The sequence below is a fragment of the Mesoplodon bidens genome (assembly GCF_964165515.1).
Source record: "Mesoplodon bidens genome assembly, chromosome: 13".
Lineage (NCBI taxonomy): Eukaryota > Metazoa > Chordata > Mammalia > Artiodactyla > Ziphiidae > Mesoplodon > Mesoplodon bidens.
In genome coordinates this window covers 6,012,947-6,040,860 of record NC_138169.1, presented here as the reverse complement: position 1 = coordinate 6,040,860, position 27,914 = coordinate 6,012,947, and the positions used below count along the sequence as shown (strand labels likewise).

At 51.1% G+C, this 27,914-nt stretch overlaps 1 protein-coding gene across 3 annotated transcripts in view; it reads right to left on the bottom strand.

Annotated features, from left to right (window-relative positions):
* Positions 1 to 235: 235 nt before the first annotated feature.
* Positions 236 to 27,914, bottom strand: part of SCARB1 (scavenger receptor class B member 1) — a 79,688-nt gene continuing 52,009 nt past the window's right edge. Inside the window, exons 6-13 of one of the 3 annotated variants that reach the window (XM_081252800.1) lie at positions 26,271 to 26,386; positions 24,130 to 24,296; positions 17,878 to 17,996; positions 12,777 to 12,850; positions 9,256 to 9,307; positions 8,208 to 8,354; positions 4,900 to 5,028; positions 236 to 1,217 (exon numbers count right to left, since the gene is read on the bottom strand). In XM_081252800.1, the coding sequence (XP_081108926.1) occupies positions 4,900 to 5,028; positions 8,208 to 8,354; positions 9,256 to 9,307; positions 12,777 to 12,850; positions 17,878 to 17,996; positions 24,130 to 24,296; positions 26,271 to 26,386 (804 nt within the window). In that variant the 3' untranslated portion in view covers positions 236 to 1,217. The remainder of the gene's footprint in view (positions 1,218 to 4,899; positions 5,029 to 8,207; positions 8,355 to 9,255; positions 9,308 to 12,776; positions 12,851 to 17,877; positions 17,997 to 24,129; positions 24,297 to 26,270; positions 26,387 to 27,914) is intronic. The other 2 variants (XM_081252801.1, XM_081252802.1) reach the window with 2 other exon arrangements.

Below are 27,914 nucleotides of genomic sequence, written 5' to 3'. Positions count from 1 at the left end.
TCACCACATCTATGCCCGTGCACAGCAACGAAGACCCAACGCAGCCCAAAATAAATAAGTAAATAAATAAATAAGTAAATTTTAAAACAAGGGAAAGGCAAGTCTGCAGCCCAGTCCCTGAGAGACACTCATGGCACTAACCAGAAAGGAGCTACTGGCTAAGAAAAGAAGAGCCCAGAACTTCCCAGGGAGCCCTCCCGTCCCCCCTCAAACAGGCTGTCACAGACTCAATCAGTCACTTTTTAAAAAGGTTTATTATTTCAACTGTGAATTATTTTTAAAAGATGATAAAATTCATTTCTCTTCCAGTAGAAAAGAGACAGAGGTTTGCCCCAGAGATCAGAAGCCCCGGGCAGACGGGTCACCCGACCAGACACCCAGGCTGATGGACCCGGGGCCTCTCCACCTCCTCCCCGGCACCGAAGAGCTGAGGACCCTGGTGGGGGGCGGCTCGGGGCACAGGCTCCCGCCACCCTGGCCAGGGAGTGGCCGGCTCAGCATACATGAGGATGTCAGTTCAGGCTGCAGGGAAGGGGCGCAGACACCCAAATCCGGCGCCTGTGTAGACTTCAGGGAGATCACGATCCTGCAGGGAGTTAAGGCTGCGGTCGGAGACATCTCCGTTTTGAGGCCCAGATGGGTGTCCAGTGGCCACAGCTCTGGGTCCGGGCTGGGCGCTGAGCCACGGCCCACGGCCCACCTGGCTGGGGCACAAGCAGTCTGCACTCCTGGGCTAGGTTTCGGGACAGTGGCCAGCCCCTCGGAGTAAAGGCCGTGTCCTGCCTGGGCGAGCCACCAGGTGGGGGCTGCAGTGTTTCAAGACTGATTGAGAAGACCGCTGGGGAGAGGTGACCTGAGTCCTTAAGAGCCCAGGCTTGCTCACCCAAGGGAGGGGACCCCGTGCCCACAACACCTGTGGTCGGGCCTGTGGATCACATGGAGAGAAGGTTCCGGAACAGTCCTTGTTGACGAGCCTCTCCCCAAGTCCCCTCAGCAGCGGCTCCATCCCTGAGTGTCTGCACACACCTGTGCACACACGTGGACACGTGCTGGGGGTGTGTGCAGTGTGCAACAGGCATGTGGTAGCAGGGGGTGGCTCAGACTTTGGGATTAGTGGGCTGTCCGCTGAGAGAGTCCTGAAGAAGCGGGGTGTAGGGGCTGGTGAGCTGGTCTGGCTGAGCAGCCAGGCTGGGCTGGCTGGCGGCATCCTTGGGACCCTGTGGAGAAAAGGGGAGGGGCTGCATCACTAAGCCCCGCCCACCAAGCCCCGCCCGGACCCCGGACCCGCCCCTATACATCCTCCAGCAGCATGGAAACCCCCCTTGGAGCCCCCATCTGCAGCCCCCCCCCACTATCAAGCTCGAGATGAGAGAAGACTGGAGTGACCTACAGACTCCTGGGACTCCACTACAAAGGGTCTCCTCATCTCACGAAACACCATCTTGCCCTGCTCTCACCCATCTTAGAGATGGGGAAACTGAGACCCTAAGAGACTTGCCTAATACAGTGAGAAGGTCAGAGCAAGGAGTCCAGGGCTTATATAAGTAATACCGTTAACACAGGAAAGCTGGAAACCACCTAAATGTCCACGGATATCCGAATGCATTTAAAAGACAGAGTCACGAGATGGTAGTCAACCTACACAGTTGTCACACAGAAAACTGAAGAGGGTAAATCCAGCTGCGCAGTGATTCATAGAGTTGGACACCACGGAGGTAAGCTTTTTAAAAATTATCTATCGTTCACGGATACATATATACAGATTTAGAGGGGAAGAAACATGCAAACCCCAAAATCCTAGCGATGGATGTCTCTGGGGAGAGGGGGAAGGGCAGTGGGACTTGGTGAGAGGGGCAAAGGACACACAGGGAAAAGGTGAAATAGGACAAAATGTTAGCAGGATTGTTGAGTCTGGGTGAGAGGGAGCTCAGAGCGTGCAGTTCATCTAGTTTTACATGTTTAAGTTTCTCAATTGAAGGAAAATTTTAAAGGCAGCCATGATAAGAAGTGGGGGCAACTTTTCATCCCCCCAAGCCCTCTGTCTTCCTTCCCCCCGAAGAATGGAGAGGCTTCCTTGCCCAGCAGCTGTGGTCGGAAAACCCGAGACGTCCCTACCCTCTTGGGCCTTGCTCACAACCCCCAGGGGCCTGCTTCACCGCGGGGTGGGGTAAATCAAACCCCACTCTGGGTGGGGAGGGCTGGAGGACTCCTGACTCCTTTCCTCGGGGACAGGGCTCAGGCTTCCCCGGACCGAGCCACATTCCAGCCAGGGGCAAGGGGGGGTGGGTGTGCGCCCCTGCCGACACCCACCCCGACACAGAGGCAGCACGGGACAGCGGGGGTCAGGGTGGGGGGATTCTTAGCGATGTGGGCCCAGAGAGCCACGACTGGAGAAAGCCTCGCTCAAAAGTGCAAAGGGGAGGGCTTCCCTGGTGGCGCGGTGGTTGAGAGTCCGCCTGCCGATGCAGGGGACACGGGTTCGTGCCCCGGTCCGGGAAGATCTCACATGCCGTGGAGCGGCTGGGCCCGTGAGCCATGGCCCCTGAGCCTGCGCGTCCGGAGCCTGTGCTCCGCAACGGGAGAGGCCACAGCAGTGAGAGGCCCGCGTACCGCAAAAAAAAAAAAAAGTGCAAAGGGGAAACTGCCTTCCCAAGAAAGACACATGTACAAACCCTCAAGGAATACACTTCCGTTTAACTGAGGAATGAGGACTTGGAATTAATGAGAGAAAGATTCATGAGACAGCAAGAGAGATCCTGGAACATGTCACGGAAGGGCTGCCCAGTACCATTGTCCAGGCTGTTCACGGCACAAGGGCACCCAGCCAAGTGGGTATAAATGGGTTGTACTCTCTTTGCCAAGCGCTCAGCCCTAAAGCAGGCCATGTCTGCACAGAGGGGCTGTTTTTTCTTATTCACATAAAAACACCCTTCTGGGCTAGTGGAGGCCCCATGTCCTCCCTTTCCTGGAGCAAAGCAGCCCCTCAAGGCCACCCCCGTGCCCAGACGCGGGGCAAGGTATAGGACCTCCCCCAGGGACTCAGCACAGGCTGGAGGCCGAGCTGCAGGGATTCCAGGTCTCCAGGACCACTGCCGCTTCCCAGGTGCCTGGTCCCCTAAAGTAGACCCGACAGGACACTCCTGGACACTGCCTTCCCCAAGTACACGTGACCGGGGGTAGGGGTCTCATCCGGGCCAAAGGCTGGCCTGCCTTCCAGAAGACAAGGCAGTAACATCTCTTTAATCAAAACCTTCCCTAATAACTTGACATTTGGATTCTGTTGGTAAAATCATGAAGAGACTCCAGCTTTGGTTTTGTTTTATTTTTATTTTGGGGGGGCGGGGAGCAGGACACCCTGGCTGTGTCCAGGGAGGTGCAGCCACGGGGCTGAGACCTCACAAACACCAGCTCTATCTGTGCTAAAAGCGAATAACCCCCATCTCTGTGCCTGAAGACCCCACCCCTGCACCGCAAGAACGCCAAGCAAGTTTCTGCAGAAGGGAATCGTGGCTGCAAGGGGGCAGGGGTGCCAATGAGGCCAAATTGTACACAAGAAAGGCATCCCAAGAGGAATTCTGGGAGAGAGGAAGGCAACGGGGGCCTCGTCTCCAGCTAGGACACCCTGCCCCCCAAGCTCAGGAAGACACCCCCTTAACACCCAGCCCTGACGTGGTCGGGCTCTCTTATGCCCAGATCGGCAGGGGGAGCCCCCCAGAGCCTGGCTGGGGACACAGCAGTCCCTCCCTCCCACTCCTTGCAGGGCTGGCAGTACCTGCCAGCAAACACACCCACGCCCAGCGCCCATGTTCTATTTTATCTCCTCCTCCAGCCCTGGCAATCGAAGCAAACTGGAAGCAGCCAACTGGTCCCAAAGAGTAGGGTTATCACCTCATCCCCAGCCTGTGGCTCTCAAGAAAAAGCTATTTAAACCCGAGCAGGCCCAGCCCCAGAAGCTGGAGAGGGTGGCACATTTTTCAGAAACCAAAATAACTATAATCAGAGGTATAGCCATAGAGCGACTCACCCCTGCCCAAACCCCAACTGTAGGGCCCAGAGCTCTGCCTGCCACATCCCCTGGGGGGACTCGGCTCTCCTAAGACCTCAGACCTAAAGGAACACAGCCCAGGAGGTGAACCCCCAAAGGCACTAGCCTCCGTCTCCCGCACGTAGGCTGCCACATGAAAGAGGGCTGCCAGTTACATGTGAATTTCAGGTAAACAACAAACAGTTTTGCAGTATAAGCCTGTCCTGATCATTTCATGGGACACACTTAGGCTAAAAATCATTCACTGTTTACCTGGAATTCACACGTAACTGAGCATCCGTTTGTTGCTGTTGTTTCTTGGGGTCGTTTGCTTGTTTTTGCTCAATCTGGCAACCATACCCTCAGACCGAGTCCTAGATCTACAGTTGGTGCCCAGGTGATGCCTAAATTCTTTTTTCTTGGCCAGTCATCCGGATTTATTTAAACTTATCTACATCAGAATCCTGTTAGGGGGCCATTAAAATACAGATTCCTGGGCCCCATCCATGATGCTACTCCAGGAGGTCTAGAAGGATGTCCGTGGATCTGCATTTTTTCGCAGACTTTCCCAGAAGAGTCTATATGGCACCAGAGGTTTGAGAAGCAGCTGAGACCTAAACCTCGATCCTGCCTTTCTAAGACAACCTTGCAAATAAGATGCCAGCCCACTAGTCACGCTCCATCGCCTACCACGCCTGGGATCCCTCGGAACGTAAGAAGACAGCAAAATATACAAAGACGTATTTTCAATCTGTAGACACTCCAGGTGAAGGTCAGGCTGAAGAGGTGTGTAAGATCCAAAGCGTTTCAAGCCGCCAGAGTTCTACTCGCTATGGGAGGGGATGGGGGGGCGAGAGGTGTTACCTGGTACCCACCTACAGTCTTGCTTCTTGCAGTACAGTCCCCTTGGGAGCTGATGTCATCAGGGATTCAGAATAGGCCTGAATGGCCTCCTTATCCTTTGAGCCCTTTTTACTACTATTCCAAAATAAATAGCACTTCTCCTAGAAGATAACCAAGCTAATTTATAGTTGACGTTGCAGCTGAACACACACGGTTTTTATACGGTTCTCCGATTTTCAAAAAGCAGAGGGTGGGGTACAGAATTGTAGAGTCCAACCACCATTAATGACGGGAGTTGGCTGAGATTTGGGGAGTGATGGTGTCTTTCACCAAAGACAGAAATACGAGCATCTTCAGGAAACGCACTTGGTCAGACGGGCAAGCTGAGCTGAAAAAGGGTTTGTCAGCCTGAAAATTTAGGCCGAATCCAGGAGGGGAGATGGGCCGTGCTGGGCAAGGTGGATTGGCCGAGACTCAGAGAGTTGTGCAAGTGGCATTTTAAGAGTCTCACGCTCTACTGACTGAGCTAGTAGGTGGCATTTTAAATCGACCAGAAACAGCGACATTTCTGTCTAAAAACAAATTTTTTTTTCTTTCAAGAATGACTTGACAAGAGAAACAAAAATAGAAAAAAAAAAAAAAAAAAAGAATGACTTGACAAGAAAAATGTCTTTGAAGAGAAATTAAAATACGTTGAGTTTAATGACGTGCCATTCTTTTTTTTTTTTCCCCCTATCAGGACAGATACATAAAAACACGTAAGGCCTAACCCCTGCTAAACCAAAAAATACATAATGGGATAAATTTCAAGGACTGGGCCTCCAGCAAAACCTGCGGGGAGGGTGCCTCAACCATGGTCAGTAGACAATGATATTCTTATCGGATTTGGGGGACGCGGATGGGGGATGTGAAGCAGGGAAGCTTTCACATTGTGCATCCTCCCCCCCTCCCCCTCCCCCTCCCCCTTCTGATGGACCATTAGGAGAGACAGAGGGCAGAGGCTGTCTGGTCCAGCCCCTCACCGGCTGCTCCCCTGGGCCTCCTTCCTGGAAACCCACGGTGATGCTGGCCCCAGGGAGGCATCCACGGGTTGGGGGCTAGGGCTCCCGGCCCCTGTGTCCTCCCAGCAAAATTCATTCCAAAAACCCTAGGGAGTTCCCTTCTGCTCTGGCTGGGGCAGTGACAGAGGACCGGGCCCCCAGCGTTCACTGGGGGCTCAAAACACCAGAGGCCCTGGTACCCTCACACCAGTGCAAACCTTTTCCCCCAAAGGATTGGGAATTTGGAAGGGAAATCAGGTTAAGGGTCTGAAAGCCCAGGTTACGAGCCTGGAAAGGTTTATCCTCGCCCCAGCAAACAAGCAAGCAAGCGTGCGAGCTGCCTCCGAGGAAGAGGAAAAAGAGAAAAAGCTGTTTTCCAGAGCTAAAGCAAGAAAGCAGGCGTTGCAGGTGGCCCGAGGGGCAACAGGGGAGCTGGGCAGCCCCCAACCGAGGCTGAGGCCTGTGGCTCCAGGACAACTCAGGGGGCAGGGGGCACCCGGGGCGGGGAGGTTCTGGTTCATGGATTCAAAATGGCCTTTCAAGACTCCCTGCCACTGAGCAGTGTCCCCTGTCCACCAGGTAGCTGCCCACCCATCCCCGCTGCCCCGGGGGCCTTGCATCCACAGGCCTTGTCACCATGTGACGGCAGTAACTTGCTTAAAGCCCCCTGGTCTCCAGACCTCACATCCTACTCATGTCTGTATCCCCAAAACTGTGCACAGTGACCCCCCCAATAAGCTATGAAGGTGTCAGTGAATGCCATGAATGAATGAATGATGCCAAATCAAGAAGGTGTATTTGTTGGAACTTCCCTGGTGGTCCAGTGGTTAAGACTATGCACTTCCACTGCAGGGGGCATGGGTTCGATTCCTATTTGGGAAACTAAGATCCTGCCTGCCGCACAATGCGGCCAAAAAAAGGGGGGGTATTTGTTGTCGCCCCCTCTTTTTCCTGCCTCTGAATGGTAGAGGCCCCAGGGCTGGCTCTTCAGGGCTCTTCTCCATCTGTGCTCCCTTCCCCAAATACCTGCTCCTATCCTGGTCCAAGCCACCATCCTCGCTCACCTGGGCCTCTTCACTGGTCCCCCTGCTTCCGCTCTCCCATCTGAAGACCAAGTGGCCACACGTTAACTGACCCAGTCACTCCTCTCCTTTACAGCTTCCAACAGCTTCCCATCACCCCCAGAATCAGTTCCAAGCTGCTCACCCTGCATTACAGGACCAGGCATGACCTACGTCAGCCTCTCAGACACCACCTCCTCCCCCACTGCCCCCATGCCCACTCCCCTCCAGCCACCCTGGCCCTGCGGGAGCCTCCAACACACCTCACCCACCCCTGCCTCAGGGCCTTTGCACTGGCCATTCCTCCACCCGGAGCACTCTTTCCCTGACTCTGTGCTGAGCATTCACTTCTAAGCTTAAATTCAACCTCTTCCGAGAAACCTTTTCTGACATTATCTCTATAGTTGTCGCCAGCCTCCCTGGATGCTGCGGTGTCCAGCTTGGTAGCCACATATGGCCATTGAGGCTTTGAAAAGGGGCGAGTCCCAGTCAAGACCTGATGTAAATGTAAAATACACACCGAATTCCAAAGACTTAACCCGAAAAAAAATGTAAAAAATTTATATTTTTTATATTGATTCCAGGTTGACATGGTCATATTGATATTTTGGATATATTCGGATAAAATAAAAGATATGATTAAGATTAATTCCCTTTTACTTAAGGTGGCTATTAGAAAATTTAAATTTAAAATCACACACATGGCTCATGTTGTATTTGTATCAGACAGCACTGCCCTAAGCCCATCACATTTTCTATGATCCTTATCATCGGTGAAATCATCTCTTCTGTTTATTTACTTGGTTTCCACCTGTCTTTCCAACTAGAATGCTAGTCCCCGCACCCCCCTTCCCCCGGAGTAGGAACTGCCTTGTTCACTCTCATATGCCCTGTACCTGCCAGAGCCTGAAAGCCAGCAGCTGCTGACTTGAAGAACAAACCACTCAAGTACCAGGTCTCATGATCCAAAACCACCTGCAGCCCCTCCAAGGGAGGGCCCCCAGGCCTCCCAGAATAGGCAGAGAAGTGATAACAGAATATGCAACAGAAGCAAGGATGCAGCAACAGCTCCCCAGCCAGGCAGAGACCTAGGACTGCCGCCCGAGGTGGGCTGCAGGCTGAAGGTGTCTGTGGGCACAGCAGGAAGGGACGGCTGGGGAATCTGATCTGAGCCCCTCCTTCCCCCAAGCAGGCAAGCAAGGGGCACTCGGCCCCGGCCACGCTCTGGCCACCACCTACTTGGCTCCGGATTTGGTAGACGATGGGGATGAGCAGCAGGACGCAGCCCAGGGCAAGGAGCACGTACTGGGCGTAATGCAGCACCTTGGGCATCAACACCAGCTGGGTGTAGAACGTCTGAAGGGTCTCACCCTCCATTGCCCCGCTCTGGGGAAGGAGAAGGACAAACAAATGGACTGGTGCCACATACTGTGAGCTGAGGGTGCAGACGCCACCCCACACCACACCCCTCTGTCCCCCAACCCCTTTCCCATCTCAAGCCCACTGGCCAAAGCATGCGATGGGCGGAACCAGCCATGCCTCTATTTCCTCTGGGGTCACACAACAGGACTACATTTCCCAGACTCCCTTGCAGCTAGGCAGGCCCATGTGACCTGTTCTGGCCAATGGGATGGGGGCACAGTGATGCTACAACTTCCACGCCTGGCTCCCATGTGATTCTCTCCATCTCTTTCCCAATTTACTGAATGGAGACGGATTCTGAAGATCTCCAAGAGGGCAGGACCAGAAGATGGAAGGAGCCTGGATGTCCCTGAATGTCTGCGAGGAGCAGAGCTCCGCCTGCCCCCCATCAGACTGTGATGTGAGTGGGAAGTGAAATTCACATTTGGAGCCTGTCTGTTCCAGCTGTTAGCTCACCCTGATTTAAAACGAGCTAAGCCAGAAGGAACCCTGAAAAGCTGGGAGAGAAGAAATTTCAATAACAAGTTGACACCCTGAAAACCAGCTTCCCTTCATCTCAGGAGAAGGGGCCACGTGCATTAACAAAATTATTTTATACCCTGACCAGGGACTTTACAGTTTCACGCAGCTCCTGTGTTCCTCATCTCATGCGATCCTTTCAACCCAGTGGGAAAATTGACATAAAGTGCTTGGAGAGGGCGAAGTTTCTAACAGATTGTTCTGCATTACCCAGTCCAGCTACCCCAGCCCAGCCTCCCCACCACACACAGCCTCCTGCCCCAAATGCCCACATCAACTCCTCACTGAGGCACCAGACACCACGCCCGCGGGTGCCCAGTACCCCGGGAGAGGGAAGCAGCCTTACCTCTCCAAACCACATCAGTGGCAGAATCACCGGCTCGATCTTCCCAGTTTGTCTGGAAATAAGCGAGACCAAGCAAGTGAGAAGTTTTGTCGGGGTGTCTTAGATCAGACAGCTCTGGACCTGTGATCGGAAGCCCCAGGGTCAGGAGGGATTTGATGTTGCAGCAACTTGATCGGCATGGGCTTGAGGAATGGGCATCTCCTGACAGGGCGCAACCTGACAATCCAACAATACCCTTTTAAATGAAAAATTCTTATGTGGAGGGGCTGCCAGGGACCTAGCTGATATCCATTTGTTCTTTTTTAGAAACAGAATCCCAATTTTATTCAGGATGGCAATACGCCCAGCTAACACACAACACGGTTTATGCTGATCACCTGCTTTCCTTTGGGGAGTCTGGAATCTGGGTCCATGCCAAGCAGAAGGCGCCTACGTGACCAGCCCCCAGTAAATACCCTGGGTGCTGAGTTTCTACTGGGCATCTCTGGTAGGAGACACTTCACGCATGTTGTCACAAGTTGTCACTGGGGGAATGAAGCGTGTCCTGGTGTGACCCTCCTGGGAGAGGGCTCTAGAAGCCTGTGCCTGGTTTCCCCACACTTCACCCTGTGAGCCTTTTCCCTTTGCCAATTATGTTTTGAATCCTTTCTCTGTAATAATTCACAGCCGTGACTATTAACTACACGCTGGGTCCTCTGAGTCTTCCCAGTGAATCATCAAACCTGAGAGTGGTCTTGGGGACCCCCGACACAGTCAGCTACTAGATAGCTGTGTGACCTTGGGCATGCTATTTACCTTCTCTGTTCCTCCTCTGTAAAATGGGGATTATAATGGAACTCCTCACAGGGCTCTAGTGAGGACGGAACGCGACACCATGAAAAATACCCAGCATATAAAAAGTGCTCTAGGGGAGTTCCCTCGTGGCCTAGTGGTTAGGATTCTGGGCTTTCACTGCTGTGGCCTGGGTTCAATCCCTGGTCAGGGAAATGAAATCCCATAAGCCGTATGGCACAGCCAAAAAAAAAAAAAAAGACATATACTGCTTGATGTTTATTATTGTTGTCTTATTGTCAAATGCCAGCAAACAACTGCACAAACAAGTATTCTGTAACTTCACCATTCTTGGGTCTGCTTAAAGAAGGCACAGCTGGAGGGGAGCTGGCACCCTCTCAGGGGACAGGCACCAGAGTCAGCACAAAAGGTCAAAATCCTCAATCACAATTCTCAAAAAGTGCTTATTCAGTAGAGTATTGTGCAGTGAAATGAATTTACACCGTATCACCTACAGAGACAGACACAGACACAGAGAACGCTCTGGAAATACAACGGCACATCCCCTTCACTTCAGCCTCTTTCATCTGAGTTTGTAAGAACTGATGTACATTGAATGCACAGCGTGTGCAACCCTGCTGCCCTTATCTTGTGAGCAAACAGCACAAAAGTCCCTCCAACGAGTCACAGCTAGACAGCTCTGCTTCCGGGCGCGGTGTCTCCGGACTTTTCCCACGTGGGTTCCTCAACAGCCCTCGGGGATGCTGATAAGCACTGCTGTTAGACCACCGCCCTTGAGACCACCATCCCAGCCCACAGGGGCAGCCAGGCAGCTGTGTGGCCTTGGTTCCGAACAGATGGGAACACAGAGGCCCAGAGACATCAGGGTGGTGGCTCAGGGCCACCGGCAGGCAGAATCCAGCCACCCAGAGAGACTGCCGGCTTGAGCAGCATTTGTCAAAAATCTGAATGAACTCCCAACAGGTGAAATTGAGAGAGCGTGTGTTAACATCCAGATTTTGAAAACTGCATTTGCAAATGCATAGGATGTGGCCACACTGCGTGCATGGGCCCTGGTGCTGGACAGAGGCTGGCCCTCAGCCCCACCCCTACAGGTTCCACTTAGTCACCTGCCGGCCCTGCACATCCAAGTTAGCAGACCAGGCACTGAGGGACGGGAGCCCTGTGGAGCTCAAGTCTGGGCAGCAGACGCCTAATGCACGCGTGGGGCCGTTTCACCAGCCACAAACGCTTCAGGAACAAACTCTCTGAGCAGCCTCAAAATGTAAAAATGAAAAGCTAGTGGGGGAGTGAGGATGAGCTGCGCTGACGATCCTCTCCACGCTCAGACAAAGTGCTATTCTTTCCAGCTGAGCGGAGTCTCACAAAGCCAAACAGATGCTCACATTCCTGCAGCCCAGGAATCTTTCCGGGGGAATTGTTTTAAAAAATGAAACTATTTCAAATATGCTAAGAAGTACAGGGGACTTCCCTGGTGGTCCAGAGGTTAAGACTCCGTGCTTCCAAGGCAGGGGACACGGGTTCGATTCCTGCTTGGGGAACTAGGAACCCGCATGCCACACAGTGCGACCAAAAGAATTTTTTAAAATAAAGAAGTACAGACCCTGACGTAACGACCAGCGTGCTCCCTCACCCAGCTCTATCCTAACTCGATGTTATAACAAGAGCTGGCAAGGATGTAGAGACACTGGCACCTCCCATGCTGCTGGTGGGAGTGTAAAATGTCGCAACCGCCCTGGAAACCAGTCTGGCAGCTCCTGAAACTCTTAAACATAGAGTCACCATATGACCCAGCAATTCTGCTGCAAGGTATCTACCCAAGAGAAAACATACATCCACACAGAAACTTTAAATATTCAAAGCGGCACTATTCATAATGGCCGAAAAGTAGAAACAACCCAAATGTCCATCAACTGATGAATAAAAACATGGTCTTTCCATGCAATGGAATATGATTCAGCCATAAAATGGAATGAAGCAGTGACACAGGCCACAACATGGATGAACTTTGAAAACATCATGTTAAGTGAAAAAAGCCAGACACATATTCTATAATTCTATTCACATGATATGGCCAGAATAGGTAAGTCCACAGGAACAGAAAGTAAATTAAGGGTTGCCTGGGGCTGGGGAAATGGGCAGTGGCTGCTAAAGGGTGTGGGGTTTCTTTCCAGGGGGTGGATGGAAATGTTTCAAAATTGATTGTGGTGATGCTGCCCAGCTCTGTGAATATCCCACAAATCACCGAATTGTGCATTTTTAAAGGGTGGGTTTTATACTATGTGAATTAAATCTTGATAAAGCGGTTACTGAAAACCAACTCAAAAAAAAAAAAAAAAGAAAAAGAAAACCAGTGCTTAAAGAATTCTTCCCGTCAAGTGAATGGTCTCACTTCAGAAGACTGTTTGCTAAGTTTCCACTTTCAAACACTTGGTTTTGGCAGGATTTAATTTTTGCTACTCTGTCGAATGGGAAACAGCTTGGATGGAAGAGTCTGGCTAATTGGGGGGACAAATGTCAAGAGAGAACAGGGCAGGGATGTCAGGATGTAGTTTGGGCTCGGCTGAGAGCTGAGACCCCCCTCAGGGGTTCAAGGGGCAGGGACCAGATTCCATATCCCGAAGGACCATCTATCTCCCCAGATGCCAGGTTCCCAAGGACATGGCCAGAGTCCCGAGTCTCTGATCTCTCAACAGCAAGGCAGCCCGGGGCTCCCAGACCCCACTCACCCGATGCCTTTCACAGACTTAATGTAGAGGCTCAGCTGCAGTTTCACAGAGCAGTTCATGGGGATTCCAGTGACCTGCAACAAAAAGAGCAGTGAGGGGTCTGGCTTCCCTGGAGCCCTGGGGACCCCTTCAAACAGCCCTCTCCCTGGTCACGCTCAAGAGGGTGCGTATCCCAAATTAACTGCCCATCCGATGGGGCTTCCGCTACCTATTCAAAGCCCTGATGGGTAAACACATGTTCCCCAAATGGCTCTTATGTCCACGACCTCGAGGGATCCCCTCTGGTGAGCCAGCCTCGCTCTGGATGGAAAAAAAACTAACCCTTTCCATCTGTTCTCTTGCACGATGCCTCCCCCAGTGCAGAAGGACCTTTCCCAGTCATCGCCCCTCCCTCCAGCCTCCAAATAAAATAAAATAGATTTGCATGTTAATAAGGTCACTATCTTCTCCATTCACCCCCCATTCCCTCCCCACCAGCGTCTCAGAGAGAAAGCCTGCAGGGAGCTTGCTCGGCCCCTAGTGCCTCTGCAATACACCTCCACCCAATCTCCATTTCAACAGATCTGGCCTCAGGCTCATGCCAAGGGCAGGCGACGGTATTTTACAGAGAGCCTAGTGATATTTTGCGTTCTTCATCGGAGATTTTTTTCTTCTTTAGCGGTGCTGCACGGCTTGTGGGATCTTAGTCCCCCAACCAGGGATTGAACCCGTGCCCCATGCTGTGGAAGCGCGGAGTCCTAACCACTGGACCGCCAGAGAATTCCCCATTTAGAGAAATTTTTAATTTCCAATTTGAGGTCATGATAGAAAGCTTCCTTTGTGCAGGATTTTTTTTTTTGATGGGATCATTTTTTTTTTTTTAAGTAGTAAGTCAATAACACAAAAAGTGACACACATATAGGACCAAAACCAGGAAGGTGCTTCCAGAATGATGTCAGGAAATGAGAGTGGAAAGGAACCTAGGTTTGAGGACAGACTGCTGCTTCTTAGCTGAGACTCTTCTGGAAAGTGGAGACAATTCTCCCCACCTCACAGGGTTTCTGCAAGGGCAAAATAGGGGATGCAAGACAGCCACACTCAGAGCCATAAATGTTGTGTTGTTATCACATACACCAGTGGGAGAGGGCATTATCTTCCAATATAGCCTGGCATCCTGAGGTCTTTTGGGACCCCAGGGGCACAGAGCAACTGGCCAAGGGCCATGCTCCCAGGACGGGGGAGAGCTTGAACTTGAGAACCCGGTGGGACGGGAGTGAGATCACCCGTGTGCAAAAGAGCCAGCAGGGGTGAGGCTGCCCTGCTAGCAAGGTTGTCCCTGGCTGGCGTCTGGGATCCTGGATTTCAGGAGGGCTCCCACCTCTCCCTGACAGATAAGAGGGGCTCACTGTACCAGGACAGTTTGTACAAACACTGTGGTTTATGCCGACACCTGATTTCCTTCCGGGAGTCTGGAATTTCGGTCTGTGCCAGGTAGACGGCGCCTATAATCAACAGCCCCAGTAAGAATCCTGGGCTCTGAGTCTCTACTGGGTGTCCCTGGTAGAAGACACCTCACACAGGGAATGAAGGGTGTCCTGTGTGACCCCCCTGGGAGAGGGCTCTGGGAGCCTGTGCCTGGTTCCCCCAGACTTCACCCCATGTGCCTTTCTCTTTGCTGACTGTGCCTTGTGTCCTTCACTGCAATACATCACAGCTGTGGGTACCACCATATGCTGGGTCCTGGGAGTCCTCCTAGCAAATCCTCCAACTTGGGGGTGATCTTGCAGACCCCGACACATCCTGCTTTCTAGACTCTACTTTCTGGGGTCTCCACTCAGGCCACTTCCTTCTCCAGGAAATGTGTCTCCTTCCTTCCTTGGCTGTCCTTCCAGCTGCTGTCCAGCCACCTCTTCTTGGGCAAAGCCCCGCCTGTCCCCCACCATCCCGCAATCTCAGAACAGAAACTTGGACCCGTGAGCCCTGTCTGTCACCACCCCCCCCCCCATCCCGGTTTCAGGAGCAGAAAAGAAGGCACCAGAGAAGCCGCTTCCAGCAGGCATTTTGTTTTCCGGACTAATGAGATCAGAAATCAGCAAATCGACCCCATGATCATCCTCCCCAAATCGACAACAAAATCCAAGGCCACTTCCTCTCCCCGTCTGCCTCTGACCTGAAATGAGAAGCAGGAGAAGCCTACTTCTGCATCAGCTGAGGGGCTGCTGCTAAACAGCTGTTTGCATCTCTCCAGCCTCCCAAACTTAACTGTTTCTTTCTCAATGTGGGGAAAAAAAGAAAAGCCACGCAGCACAATGAAAGTCACCAGTGAGAACAGAGAAAAGATCTTGCTCTTGCTGGAATGCCCAGAAGCCAGCAGAGAGAGAGAGAGATAGAGAGAGAGAGAGAGAGAAAGAGAAGCAGTGAAGTGAATGAACTACAAGAGACAGTGGAAAACCATTTGTTAGCTTTATAATAAAAGCCTTTTAAAAACTGGTTCAAAGTTTAAGACAGTATGGAAAAGCCTTAACACATCTAACAATAAAGAATGAATTTAGGGCTTCCCTGGTGGCGCAGTGGTTGAGAGTCCGCCTGCCGATGCAGGGGACACGGGTTCGTGCCCCGGTCTGGGAGGATCCCGCATGCCGCGGAGCGGCTGGGCCCGTAAGCCATGGCCGTTGAGCCTGCGCCTCCGGAGCCTGTGCTCCTCAACGGGAGAGGCCACAACAGTGAGAGGCCCACATACCGCAAAAAAAAAAAAAAAAAAAAAGAATGAATTTAACATAGAGCACGCAATGATAGTCAATTCATTAATACCCACTTAATTAACTACATATTAATACAGGACAGAATGTAGTGGGGATTAAAACAACTGTTTGTACAGCCAATATTTTAAATAACTGTAAGTGGAGTATACCCTTTAAAAATTGTGAATCACTACATTACACACCTGTCACTTGTATAATATTGTATGTCAACTATACTTCAATTTTTTAAAAAAGGCTACATACTCTATGGTTCCAACTATATGACATTCTGGAAAAGGCAAAACTACAGAGACAGTAAAGGATCAGTCACTGCCAAAGGTTGGATGGGAGTGAAGGTAGTAGGGGGATAAATGGGTAGAACACACGGGATTTTTAAGGCAGTGAAACCATTCTGTAGGAGACGGTAATGGTGGATACAGGTCATGATGCATTTGTCAAAACCCATAAACCTGAACAACACAGAATGAAGCCTAATGTAAGCTATAGTTAATAATAATGTTCATTCATCGACTGTGACAAATTTCGTGCCAGGGGAAAACGATGTCTGGGAACTCTCTGTATTTTCTGCTCAGTTTTTCTGTAAGCCTAAAACTATTCTAAAACACCGAAGTAAGGACTTCCCTAGCGGTCCAGTGGTTAAGAATCAGCACTTCCACTGCAGGGGGTGCCGGTTCGATCCCTGGTCAGGGAACTAAGATCCCATATGCCGCATGGTGCAGCCAAACAAACAAAAATGAAAGTATATTAATTTTTTTAAAAAACAGACGTATGGGGCTTCCCTGGTGGCGCAGTAGTTGAGAGTCTGCCTGCCGATGCAGGGGACACGGGTTCGTGCCCCGGTCTGGGAAGATCCCACATGCCACGGAGCGGCTGGCCCGTGAGCCATGGCCGTTGAGCCTGCGCGTCCGGAGCCTGTGCTCCGTAACGGGAGAGGCCACAACAGTGAGAAGCCCGTGTACCGCAAAAAAAAAAACAAAAAAACAACAAAAAAAAAACAGACGTATGCCATTGAGTATTCAGGTTTAGAGAAAAAGGAAATTTTAAAATAATAAAAAAAATTTAATTAAAAAACAAAGAAGACCTGTGTTTGAATTTGGCCTCATCCCTTCCTCACTCTCAAGCACTCATATCTCAGTAAATCAAACCCGTATTTACTGAGATACTAGTACTTCTGTGGTAACTGCTAGAATCCAAGCGATTAACAAGACAGAACAGACCTTTCCCTTATGGAGCCAAGAATCCCATTTACTAGCTGTAGCACTTAAAGTATTTGGGCTTCAGTTTCCCTGTCTGTAAAATGGGAATAGCAATGCCCACCTCTCAGATTATTGCGAAAATTAAATGAGTTGGTGTGGGTGGAAGAATCTAGAATTATGCCTGGAGCATAATGAGCATTCTAGAAATATTTGCTGAATGTGAAGTGTGTGCAGTCATAGCTGACTTCACTAGCTGGATGTTTATTTATTTTATTTTATTTTATTTTGTTTATTTTTTTAATTTGGCCGAGCCGCACAGCTTGTGGGATTTTAGTTCCCCGACCAGGGACTGAACCCGTGCCCTCGGCAGTGAAAGCACAGAGTCCTAACCACTGGACCGCCAGGGAAGTCTCAGCCTGGATTTTTAGTGAAAAAAAAGAGAGAGAGAGAGAGAGAGAGAGCTAGAAGGTGGAGTGCTGGGGGCTGAGGATTGAGTCAGCGGCTAAGAAAATCTGAAGAGTACCAAGGAAAACGGGATGGAACGGCACCAGGTAGAAGAGCTTCCAGAAAGGCCTGTGGAGGAGACCACAAGTGTCCACTCAGGAAACAGAAACCCACAGAATTTATTTAATCAATGATAAAAAGCCACCGAGTCCAAATGGGCAAATTTCCAGTGAACGGAGGCGCTGAGAAAAGAAGCAACTGGGTAAAAACATGCCCACGGGAGGGCCATGTGTACAGGTCTGATACCTTCCTGGTCCCTGTTTATAGACAAAACAACACACAGGACCAATTCCCCAGAACCCAGTTTATCCACAAGATGTTCCAGGCTCTTGTCGGTACCTAAAGATCTTTATGGTATATTGGCACAGCCAGAGGGCTGCCTCTGGCTAATTTGCAGGCTGATAATTCCTAATTAATTTACTTTCTTATAATCCTTTTATAGAGACAATTCCCTTATAAAGAGATAAAGTTCTTGCACTATGAAGTCTGGGCAAAATTTGAAGGCTTGATAGCCTAGAAGCTATCACTGCCAAAGAAATCCAGGCTTCCCATCACCCCCACACTGGAACAGTTTGGTGCCTAGTGGGGAGAGGAGAAAGCCAAGTGTGCACCAAACAGAAATCCCCGCACCCACCCACAGGCTGACAGGCAGGGGCTCACCGGGTGGACGTCCAGGAACAAGGAATGCTCTTCTGGGTTAGGGTGGAGGCCAGACACTGCCTCTGCCAGGACTGGGTCAGCGTTGTAGAAGTGAGGATGGGAGAGAAATAAGGGTGCGTCTAGAAGGCAGAGGGGCAGAGAGGGGATGTCAGACAAAGACAGCATGTTGGCACATCCAGAGACCTGCCCCTGTCACACCCTGAGCTGGGCAAGGGGATGCGTAGGTGATGAAACACAGCCACTGCCTGCAGTGCACCCCCCTCATGATGACGACAAGATGCAAACAACAATAACTAGACAGACAGAATTCATTCAGTCTGCAAATATTTACCAAGCGCCCAAGAGGCACCAGGGACTGGAACCCACCCAGCAGGGGACAAGCTCGGTGCCATAGGAGTGGTAAAATAGGAGCTGCTGCTTCTGTCAGGAGAGATCAAAGGAAGGAGAAGAAGCTGGCTCAAAGATGCCAGACAGAGAAGGTGAGGGAATGGCGTTGCAGGTGGAAGGGATGGCAGAAGCAAACGCAGGGAGGTGGGCAAATGCGCAGTGCATATGGAGCAGACAGTGCCTGGAGGGGAATGATGGGAGTTGAGGCTAGAAAGACTTGAACTTGGGTGAGAGGAGGGGCATCTGGATCGCCAAGCCAAGCAGCCCGGACTGTCTTCTGCACGCAACACGGCAATGATCAGAGATGCTCAGGTGTGCACACCTGCAGCCAGGTCTCCCTAACGTCCACAGGAGGGGAGAAGACACACCTGTTTTGCTCCTTCTCTCCCAGCAGCTGATCTGTGGGATGGACGCCAACGTGTGAGAACAGGGACTGACTTGGGTCCCTCTGAGTGGGAAATTCACACCCAGACACCCGAGGCTGAACCTCTCCATCAACTGACCAAGCCAGGCAAACACCAATGCATCCTCCTGTGCTCAGGTCAACATACAACAGGCCTGATGGACAATGAGTCAACGAGGAAAAGAATAAGCCTCTCAAAAACTGACAAGGATCAAGAACGGGCAAATCATAGAGACAGAACGCAGACTGGTGGTGACAGGGGCCGGGGCAGAGAGATGGGGAGTGAGTGTAACTGGGTACGGGGTCTCCTTTTGGGTTGATGAGAATGTTCTGGAGCCAGATTGTGGTGGTGGCTGCACAACGTTTTGAATGTATTAAATGTCACTGAATTGTGCACTTTAAAATGGCTAATTGCGGATTAATGAACTTCACCTCGATACGAAAAAAAGAAAGAAAAAACAAACAAAACTCACAAGGTCTTCTTCCTAAAACCAGCAGCCCATCTGCTGCCAGCCAGGTGACCCGCATTCCTGTCTATGTGTGTCTGGCAACCTCAAATGTCTAGATTCTTTCTGCTTTTCTTAGCAGAGCCAAGCACTGGTTTGGAATAAAAGCTGGGATTTAACTGCTGTCTGACTTCATTTTTCCCAGAGTCCTTTTACATTCATTGCCTTAATGCTTCTTGACATTAATTTATTCAGCCTAGTACCTCTTTGATGTATTGTCATATCCAGATACCCCCTGCCCTGTTACATAATGTGCTTCTCTGAAGCAACTGCTATTGCTTTACATAAACAGCTATATTTTAAAGGAGGAGCTTGCTATCGGAGGCATACTTGGCAAACACACGCCAGAACTAGAAAATAAATATAGGAATAAATACAATGCGAACGAATGAATGTTGTAGATTCTAACTAGAGACTGTTACCTACATGAGGCTTGGACCCTGAGACTTGCTCTTTCTCTGTCAAAAAGAAAGACAGATGAGTGTTAGAAAGGTACTTTCTTCTGGAGGTGATCAGAAGGACAGAAAGAGAATGGAGAGCAGACCTCTCTCGCCATGTAAGTCAATGGTATTTAAAGCTACCTCTTTGGACCTTTGAAGTCTTGGGCACCACCAGGGACAATGTTTCACAATTTGGAAAACCCTGTTTCCCATTCTCCCATCTCACTGTGAAAGGAGATCAACAGAGCAAGCACAAGCCCCCCCCCCCGCCCCCTGTAAGGGAAGCAGTCACCGAGCCAGGCCCTTGAAGGCGGCGAATCTCAAACAAGCCCCATCATGCCTCCAAGGCCAGGGTGGCAGGGTTCGGGGGAGACTGACATGGGCTGGGCCAATTTGCCATCACCTTCCCTTGCTTCCGCTTGCTTGGTTGGTTTTTTTAAATTAATTAATTAATTATTTATTTTTTGGGCTGTGTTGGGTCTTCGTTTCTGTGTGAGGGCTTTCTCTAGTTGCGGCGAGCAGGGGCCACTCTTCATCGCGGTGCGCGGGCCTCTCACTATCGCGGCCTCTCTTGTTGCGGAGCACAGGCTCCAGACGCGCTGGCTCAGTAGTTGTGGCTCATGGGCCTAGTTACTCCGCGGCATGTGGGATCCTCCCAGACCAGGGCTCAAACCCGTGTCCCCTGCACTGGCAGGCAGATTCTCAACCACTGTGCCACCAGGGAAGCCCAACTTGCTTGGTTCTTTAATAGTATGCATGCATGTATGTGTTTCTTTCTACTTTATTTCCAAACAGACTGAGAGACAACACCCAAGTAATAAGTGGTAATTAATTTATAGCTTTATGGCACATCTAACCAGATCTAATTGCCCAGGATCACCCCAGATTAAGGGCCTCCACTGAGCAAGTCTCAGGACCCTACACAGCACAGAGGTTGGAGGAGAAAGAGTTCTCTGGGTCCAAGAACTGCTCAAGGCCCAGAAAGGGAAATGTGTGGGTATTTCTTATCTTCAGATAAAATGCCACAGAAATACAGACACAGGTGCACCCAAAGACATGTATGAGAGAATGTTCTTAGCAGCCCTAGGGTAATGGTCAACAAGCAGAACCTCGTCGGATGCCCGTGAACAGCAAAAGAGGTAAGGCAATGGAGGTGTGGTCCCACCGTGGAATACTATACAGCAAGGAAGAGGGCACCCACAACAACAGGGATGGACCTCACCAATGCAAAAATGGGTGAAAGAGGACAGAAATAGAGAAAAAGGAATATATGCTTTATGATTCCGCTCACATAAACACCAAAGGCAAGCAAAGCTGTGCTGCCAGAAGTCAGGCCAGTGACTGGGGGGGAGGGGGTCACTCCTGTCCTCTTTCTGCATCACTTGGTGGAATTTCAAAGTGCACGTGTCAGTTGGGCATCTCTCTGTATATACGTCTATTTCAATGTAAAAGAAAAATTTTTATTTGCATAATACATACATAATTCCCTTGCACTTTTGAAGTTCTTTTGGCACATGTGCTAAGATGAAGCAGTGCAATTTTCATCCCTAGCCCTTGGCAGTGAGTGGGTGGATACGTAGTTTCTGCCTGTCCAGCACCCACTCTTTCTCCTGGAACCTATACCCCGATAAAGCCCCTCCCCTATTTTCCGCCTCCTGTCATGTGGGTGCTGGCCCCACCCACTGGAGCCAGGGGCTGAGCATGTGACACAGCCTGGCCAATCAGCATAGGCCACCCTTGGCCACTTACTGGTTCACAGCTGGTCATGTGATGCAAGCCAGTCCAATCAGAGCAAACTCTGGAACTTTTGCTGGAGTGAAGAGGAGCCAGTTGTCCCCTTTCTGCAGGACCCAGAGCTGGGAGGAGGTGAGCCTGGAGGCTGGAGGGGAGAGCCTGCCTGGCAACAAACCAGTCTGGAGGAAAACTGAGCTGGCACCTGGCGAAAGGCAGCTTCGGACAACGGCTGAGCTCTAGAGCTATGCCTAATGCAAAGGTCAACCAAGAAGCGCCCTTTTAGGCCTCATCAGGCTGGTGTAGCGCCGGCCACTTGCCACGGCAACGGTGTAGCACACAGCCTACCAGGTCTCTGCACAGTGTCAGCTCGCCTACGAGCAGAAATTCCTGTCAACACCAGTGAAGAAAGAATTAAGCAAACAGGGGACAAGGGCAGGTGGGCCAGAAGAGGCCACGACAGAGGTGGGCACTCCCAGGCCCCAGCTCCAAGCCCTTCACCCACGGAGCACCTCATCCTGCCCGAACTTGGGGAACCCATCCAACCTGATGACAGCCCTTCCCCCCAACCCTGCAGCAAACTACCCCTCCCAAATTCCCATCTCCAGCTGGAAATGTGGTTCCAACCAAACAGGCCCCAGAAGGCAAGACGTCGGAAGATAAGGAGTGGCTTCTTGTCCTACCAGCTAGGGTGTCACACCCTAGCCTTGAGCCTCAGTTCCCTCAGTGCAAGATACACCCACACATCCGTATGTTCCCATACTGTGGGAGCACCCACTACATACTGGGCCCAATTCTAGAAGCTAAGGACGGAGCCCTGCATAGAGTATTTACAATCCAATACAGGAGACAGACAATAAGTAAAATAAAAGACACACTCAGTGATTTCAGGGAGTGATGAGCACCAGGAAGACAATCAAGGGTGAAATGACAGGAGCAGCTGGGAGGTGGGGCAGGGGAGCAACTTTAGGACGGGAAGTCAGAGAGCAGGCCTCCTTGAGGAGGTGGCATCCGAACAGACCAGGAGCGGGTAAGGGAACGATTCACACAGATCTGCGGCAGCCTGGGGAACAGCTGATGCAAAGGCCCTGAGGCGGGACCAAACGAGATATTTCCTAGAAACAGGGAGAAGGTGGCGGGGCTGAAGAATATCAGTGGGGAAAGTACAGGAAGAAATGACATTAGAGACACTGGCAGAGGCCAGATCCTGACAGCACCGGGGCCTCTGTAGGGATGTGGCTCTAACGCACAGGGCACTAGTAGACATTTCAAGCAAGGGATTGGGTGGCAATCCGAGTTTTTGAAAGGTCCCCTGGGCTGCTCGCTGGAACAGCGAGTCCAACAGAACTTTCTACGAGGATGAAAATATCCTCTTTTTTCACTGTCCGTCCCACAGGGCAATCACTAGGCACGTGTGGGTGGGGATCCTTGGAAATGTGGCCAGTGCAAGGAACGCACTGCCTTTTTAATTTGAGTTCATTCAAACCAATTTCAATTTATTTTATTTTTTAATTTTTTTTGGTGGGGGGGTGGGTGCCGCACTGTGCAGCATGCAGGATCTTAGTTCCCCGACCAGGGATCGAACCTGTGCTCCCTGCGGTGGAAGCACAGTCTTAACCACCGGCCCGCCAGGGCAGTCCCCGATTTCAATTTAAATAACCACACGAGGCCAGCGGTGACCGCACTGGACAGTCTGGGAAACGGATGGTACACAGGATGGCCACAGTGCAAGAGGAGGGCCAACTAAAGGGCCCTGGACCACGAGGCGGCGGGGGAGTGGAAGAAAGCAAGGATGCAGGAGTTAATTTGGAGGCAGGATGCACGGGGCTTGCTGGCGACCCGGATGAGGGTTGGGAGAGGGAAATCGAGCTGACATCCAAGCGTCCAAATTGAGCACGTGAGGCGGGGCCGTCTCGGGGACTGGCACACAGCTGGAAGACACTGACGATGTCAGAGGACTGTGTGCCAGCGCCAGGGCCCACATCCAAGCCCACAACTGCACACTGCGGAACACGATTTCACGGAACCATCGGGCTGCTGCCAGCTTCCTCCCCTCCCCAGGTGGAGTGGAAGGTCCTCCCCACGAAGCCTCCCCCTCAAGCCACCTATCAGGACCTGGGATGCAGAACAATGCCTTTCCCAAAGATGTCCGCGTCCTCATCCCCCAGACCTGTGCATAACCTGTTAGGTTACACGACAAAGGGAATTAGGTCGCACGCAGGAGGAATGAAGGCTGCTAATCCGCTAAAAATAGGGCGCAGTGGCCTAGATTATCCAGGTGGGCCTGATACAGTCTCCAGGGCGCTGAAAACTGGACAAGGGACGCAGAAGAGCTTCAGGAAAAGAGACGGGACCACAGGCGTGGGATCAAAGCCTTGTGATGTTGCCGGTTTTGCAGACAGAGGAAGGGAAACCTGAGCGCGGAATTCTAGGGGCCTCTAGAAGCTGGGAAAGGCAAGAAAACGGAGTCTCCCCGTCAACCTCCAGAAAGGAACGCAGCCTGCTGACACCTGGATCTTAGCCTGGAGAGGCCTGTGTCCGACTCCTGAACTACGGGACTGCTTAAGATCATAAACTTGAGCTGTTCTAAGCCACCAGGTTTGTGGGAATTTATTACGACAGCAACCGATATACCCAAAGCATATATTTTTTTTTCAAGTTATCTTTCTGCTGCCCTCTTTATCTCCAGCCTAATGGGATTATCAGAGGCCATGGAGTAAAGAGACAGATAAGCCCCTCATCACAGGCCACACCCTCCCGCCCTCCCATGGGGAATGACACATACTGAACCTGCAGGTGCTGACATTCTGAATTCCCGACTCCCGGCAGGGGCAAAAGCCCTCATTGGGCGGGTAGACGGACCCGTTGGCAAATAAGGTGTTCGGAGCCACGAAGCGAAAGGTGGGGATGCCTTCGAACACCCCCTGCTCCTTGTAGATGAGCTTCATGGACCTGCGGGGACAAACGATGGAGGATGACACCCCAGAATGAGGTGGCTGGAAGTGGGTGGCCCGAGTTGAGCCACGCCCCACGGGCACGGCCGCCCCCCCCCCACCCCGGGTCCCAGCAGCCGCCGTCTCTCGCCTGGCGAATTGCAATGACCTCCCTTATGGGTCTCCCTGCCTCCCCCGCCTACGCCAATCCATTCTCCGCAAGCAGACGGAGCTTTAAAACAAGGACAGCATATATCGCGACCCCACTTAACACTGCAATGGCTTCCAGTCTAATCTAGAATAAGATCTCATGTCCTCACCATGGCCCACGAGCTTGTAGAGGGTCCAGCCCCTGCCTACCTGTACTGCACCCCACAGGTGGTATTCCTCCCACATGCTCCATCCTGTCCCAGGGCCTTTGTATCTGCTGCTCCTGGAGCCTGGAATGTTCCTCCGTCTCATCGCCACCTCAGACCTCAGCTCTCCACTCAGGTCACGGTGCGGCTGTCATAGGCAGCAGCAACGTGGCCGACACCCTATTCTCTCTTCCTCCGCTCGCCCTGCCGTATTTCTCAAAGGCACTTCTAACCTCGAACATGGGCTGTGGATCAGAACCGCTCCACCCGTGCTGTCCACGGGGGCCACTCAGCACACGTGGCCTTAGAGCCCTTGAAACAGGGCCAGTCCAAGTCAGGATGCAGCTCTACGTGTCAAATGCACTCCACATTTCTACGACTTGATACCCCCAAACAATGGAAAACAGCTCTTCAATATTTTACATCTGTTTACGCATTGTGAAGTGATACCATTTTGGATCTCCTGGGTCCAACAAAACACCATTAAAATTAATTTCACCTATTTCTCGCTACTTTTCTTCAGTGCGGCCACTAGAAAGTTTTAAACTGCAGATGGGACTTGAATTATATTTTTATTGGAGAGTGCTAGCCTAGACGATAGTATCACGTCAATGCTAAATTTCCTCATTTTGGTGACATGATGGGGTTATGTAAGAAAATGTCATTTTTAGAAAACACCCACTGAAGTATTTAGGCATCCAATGTACTCTCAAAGGGTCCAGGAAAAATATACAGAAGGAGAGAGAGAGAAAGAGAGAAGTGTGGGATGAGGATAAAGCAGAAGGGGCCAAAGAGAAACAACTGGGAAATCGGGGAAGGCAATGCGGAGAAAGTTACACATTCTCGCAACTTTCCTCTAGGCTGAAATTCCTAACTTTAAGAAGTGAACACACGCAGAGCAAAAGCACCTCCGCTCTCTGACCCTCCCCTGGGGTGCGTGGGCCTGAGTCCCCCGCCAGGACATGACTCCCAGGGAACAGAGACGGGGCCCAGCTTGTCTCTGCGGGGACCCCGGTATCTCGCACAGACAGGGCTCCATCAAGGTTTGCTGGGGAGGCAGGTGGGTCGGAGTTCACATCAGTGAGATCCCAAGCAAAGGGTTTTTCCAGAGTGGCCTGAACAGAGAAGCCGAGGACAGGGCAGCAGCCAGAGAAGAGCTCTAGGAGCCACTGTCTCTTCTCACCCCTCGGCCGGGGCCACTGCAATTGTTCAGCCGCAAGCTGACCTCCGAGGCTGCTACTCTGGAGGCTGAAGGGGCTTCAGGAGAGGCATCCAGATGTCACAGCATCCAATGGGAAATTAGGGCAGCCAGGCAAACAGCACAGGGAGCCCCCCCCACCCCCGCCCATCGCTTGCCTTATTGCACAGTCCCCTGCAATCCTACCCATTTCCTGCCCACCACGACCTCTCTCTGGGCCTTGCAAAAGCACCAGCAATTGGCGTTTGGCTCTTCATGGTGCAACCAAAGAGAATTCAAGATGGCGCCAAAGAGAATTCAAGATGGCGCCAAAGGCCGGTGGACACACAGAGAGCCAAGCGCTTTGCAAGTTCACACCACAAGCCACTTGATTCGGCTCTGAGCAGCCACAAGGCAGATTTCCCAGGAGGCCCAGAATGTCCCACGTCAGGGCAATTACCGGCAGGCCTCGGGGCTGTAGAATTCCAGCGAGGATTCAGGAGTCATAAATGGTGCCCACATCTGCCCGGAAGTCCCATTAATCATGTTGCACTGATCGGAATGCCAGAAATTGACCTGTGGGGACGCAAGACCTCTTAAAGAAATGCTCTTGGGAATTTCCAACCTGACTTGGAGCTGTGACTTCACGGGCCATGTGCCCTGGGGGATGTCACTACCCAATTGACAGAAGCCTGTCCCCTCGGAGAGACAGCCTGGTGCAAGGTGAGCAGGCTGTGTAGACAGCCAGAGACACTGTCGACGGCAGCTCCCCACTCCCTAACCATAGATCCCTGAATGTGCAACTTTGCTGGGGACTCAGTTACTTCATCTGTAAAATGGACCTGTCACTCACATCTCCAAGGAGCACAGTGAGCAGGGGACACTGACCTCCTCACCTCTCAGAGAGGAAGGACACTTCCTGAAAACAGATCAAGTTAGAAGGTAGCCCAGTAAGGAAAATATTTAAAATAATAATGGTGGCTACCAGATCTCAAAACAGTAGTTGCCTCTGGGGAGTGAGATCTGGACAGAAAAAAAACAGACTTCTCACACTCTACCCCTCTGTCCTAGGAGAAGGTTTTTAAGCATGTGTACATTTATATATATATATATATTTTTTTTTGGGGGGGGTCCCATGTGGAATCTCAGTTCCCCGACCAGGGATCGAACCCAGGTCCCCTGCAGTGGAAGCACAGAGTCCTAACCAACGGCTCTCCAGGGAAGTCCCTGTACATTTTTATATTGAAAAAGCAAGCCAAAGAGAAGTTCAGTAGCGCCCATTCGGAACGGTTATTAATGGCTGCAAATGGTAACCCTGCCACTCTGGGCACTGATGGGGAATAACCTGTCCGCCCCCCCTCAGGTCTTTGCCACCATCACCCAGATAAGCGTTTGGCAGGTGTGAGCACCACCACTGCACAATCATTCTTGTGCATGATAACAAAAGGCCACCAGGTAAAAAAAGCAAGTCGCAAAACAATGCACATAGGATGATTTCACTCTGCTCCAAGAAGAAAAAAAAAAAAAACCCACGTGCAAATCGATACAAATAGACAGGAAGAATATACCCAACGCTGATAACTCAGGGTTTCCTCTGTGACTCAGGTGGGAGTGGGGCTGGGTGTGTGAAGTTATACAAAGTGCACTTTATATCTATTATTTTATTTTTTCATGCGAATGTCTTCCTGTGTTTCTAGCGTAATTTTTTTTTTACTCAATAATCTTTTACTGCAATGGATGGTTATATCATCAGTGTAATATTTTTGAAGCATTCTTGTAAGTGAAGCATCAAAGAAACACTTCTGTTCCTAGCATACACGTACATAATCAGTGTCTATGCCCCCCACACACACCTGGAACAAAGAGCTAGGTTTTTGGGTTTGGTTTTTTTTTCGTTTTTTTGTTTTTGTTTTTAGCCGCATCTTGCGGCATGTGGAACTTCCCCAACCGGGTTGAACCCGTGCCCCCTGCAGTGGAAGCCCTGAGTCTTAACCACTGGACCGCCAGGGAAGTCTTAGTTGAGCCTTAAACATAGGTAAGATCCCCAACTCTGAGAGCATCTCTCCTGCGGGTGCAACCCCCTCCTGTTTTTGTTTTGTTTTGT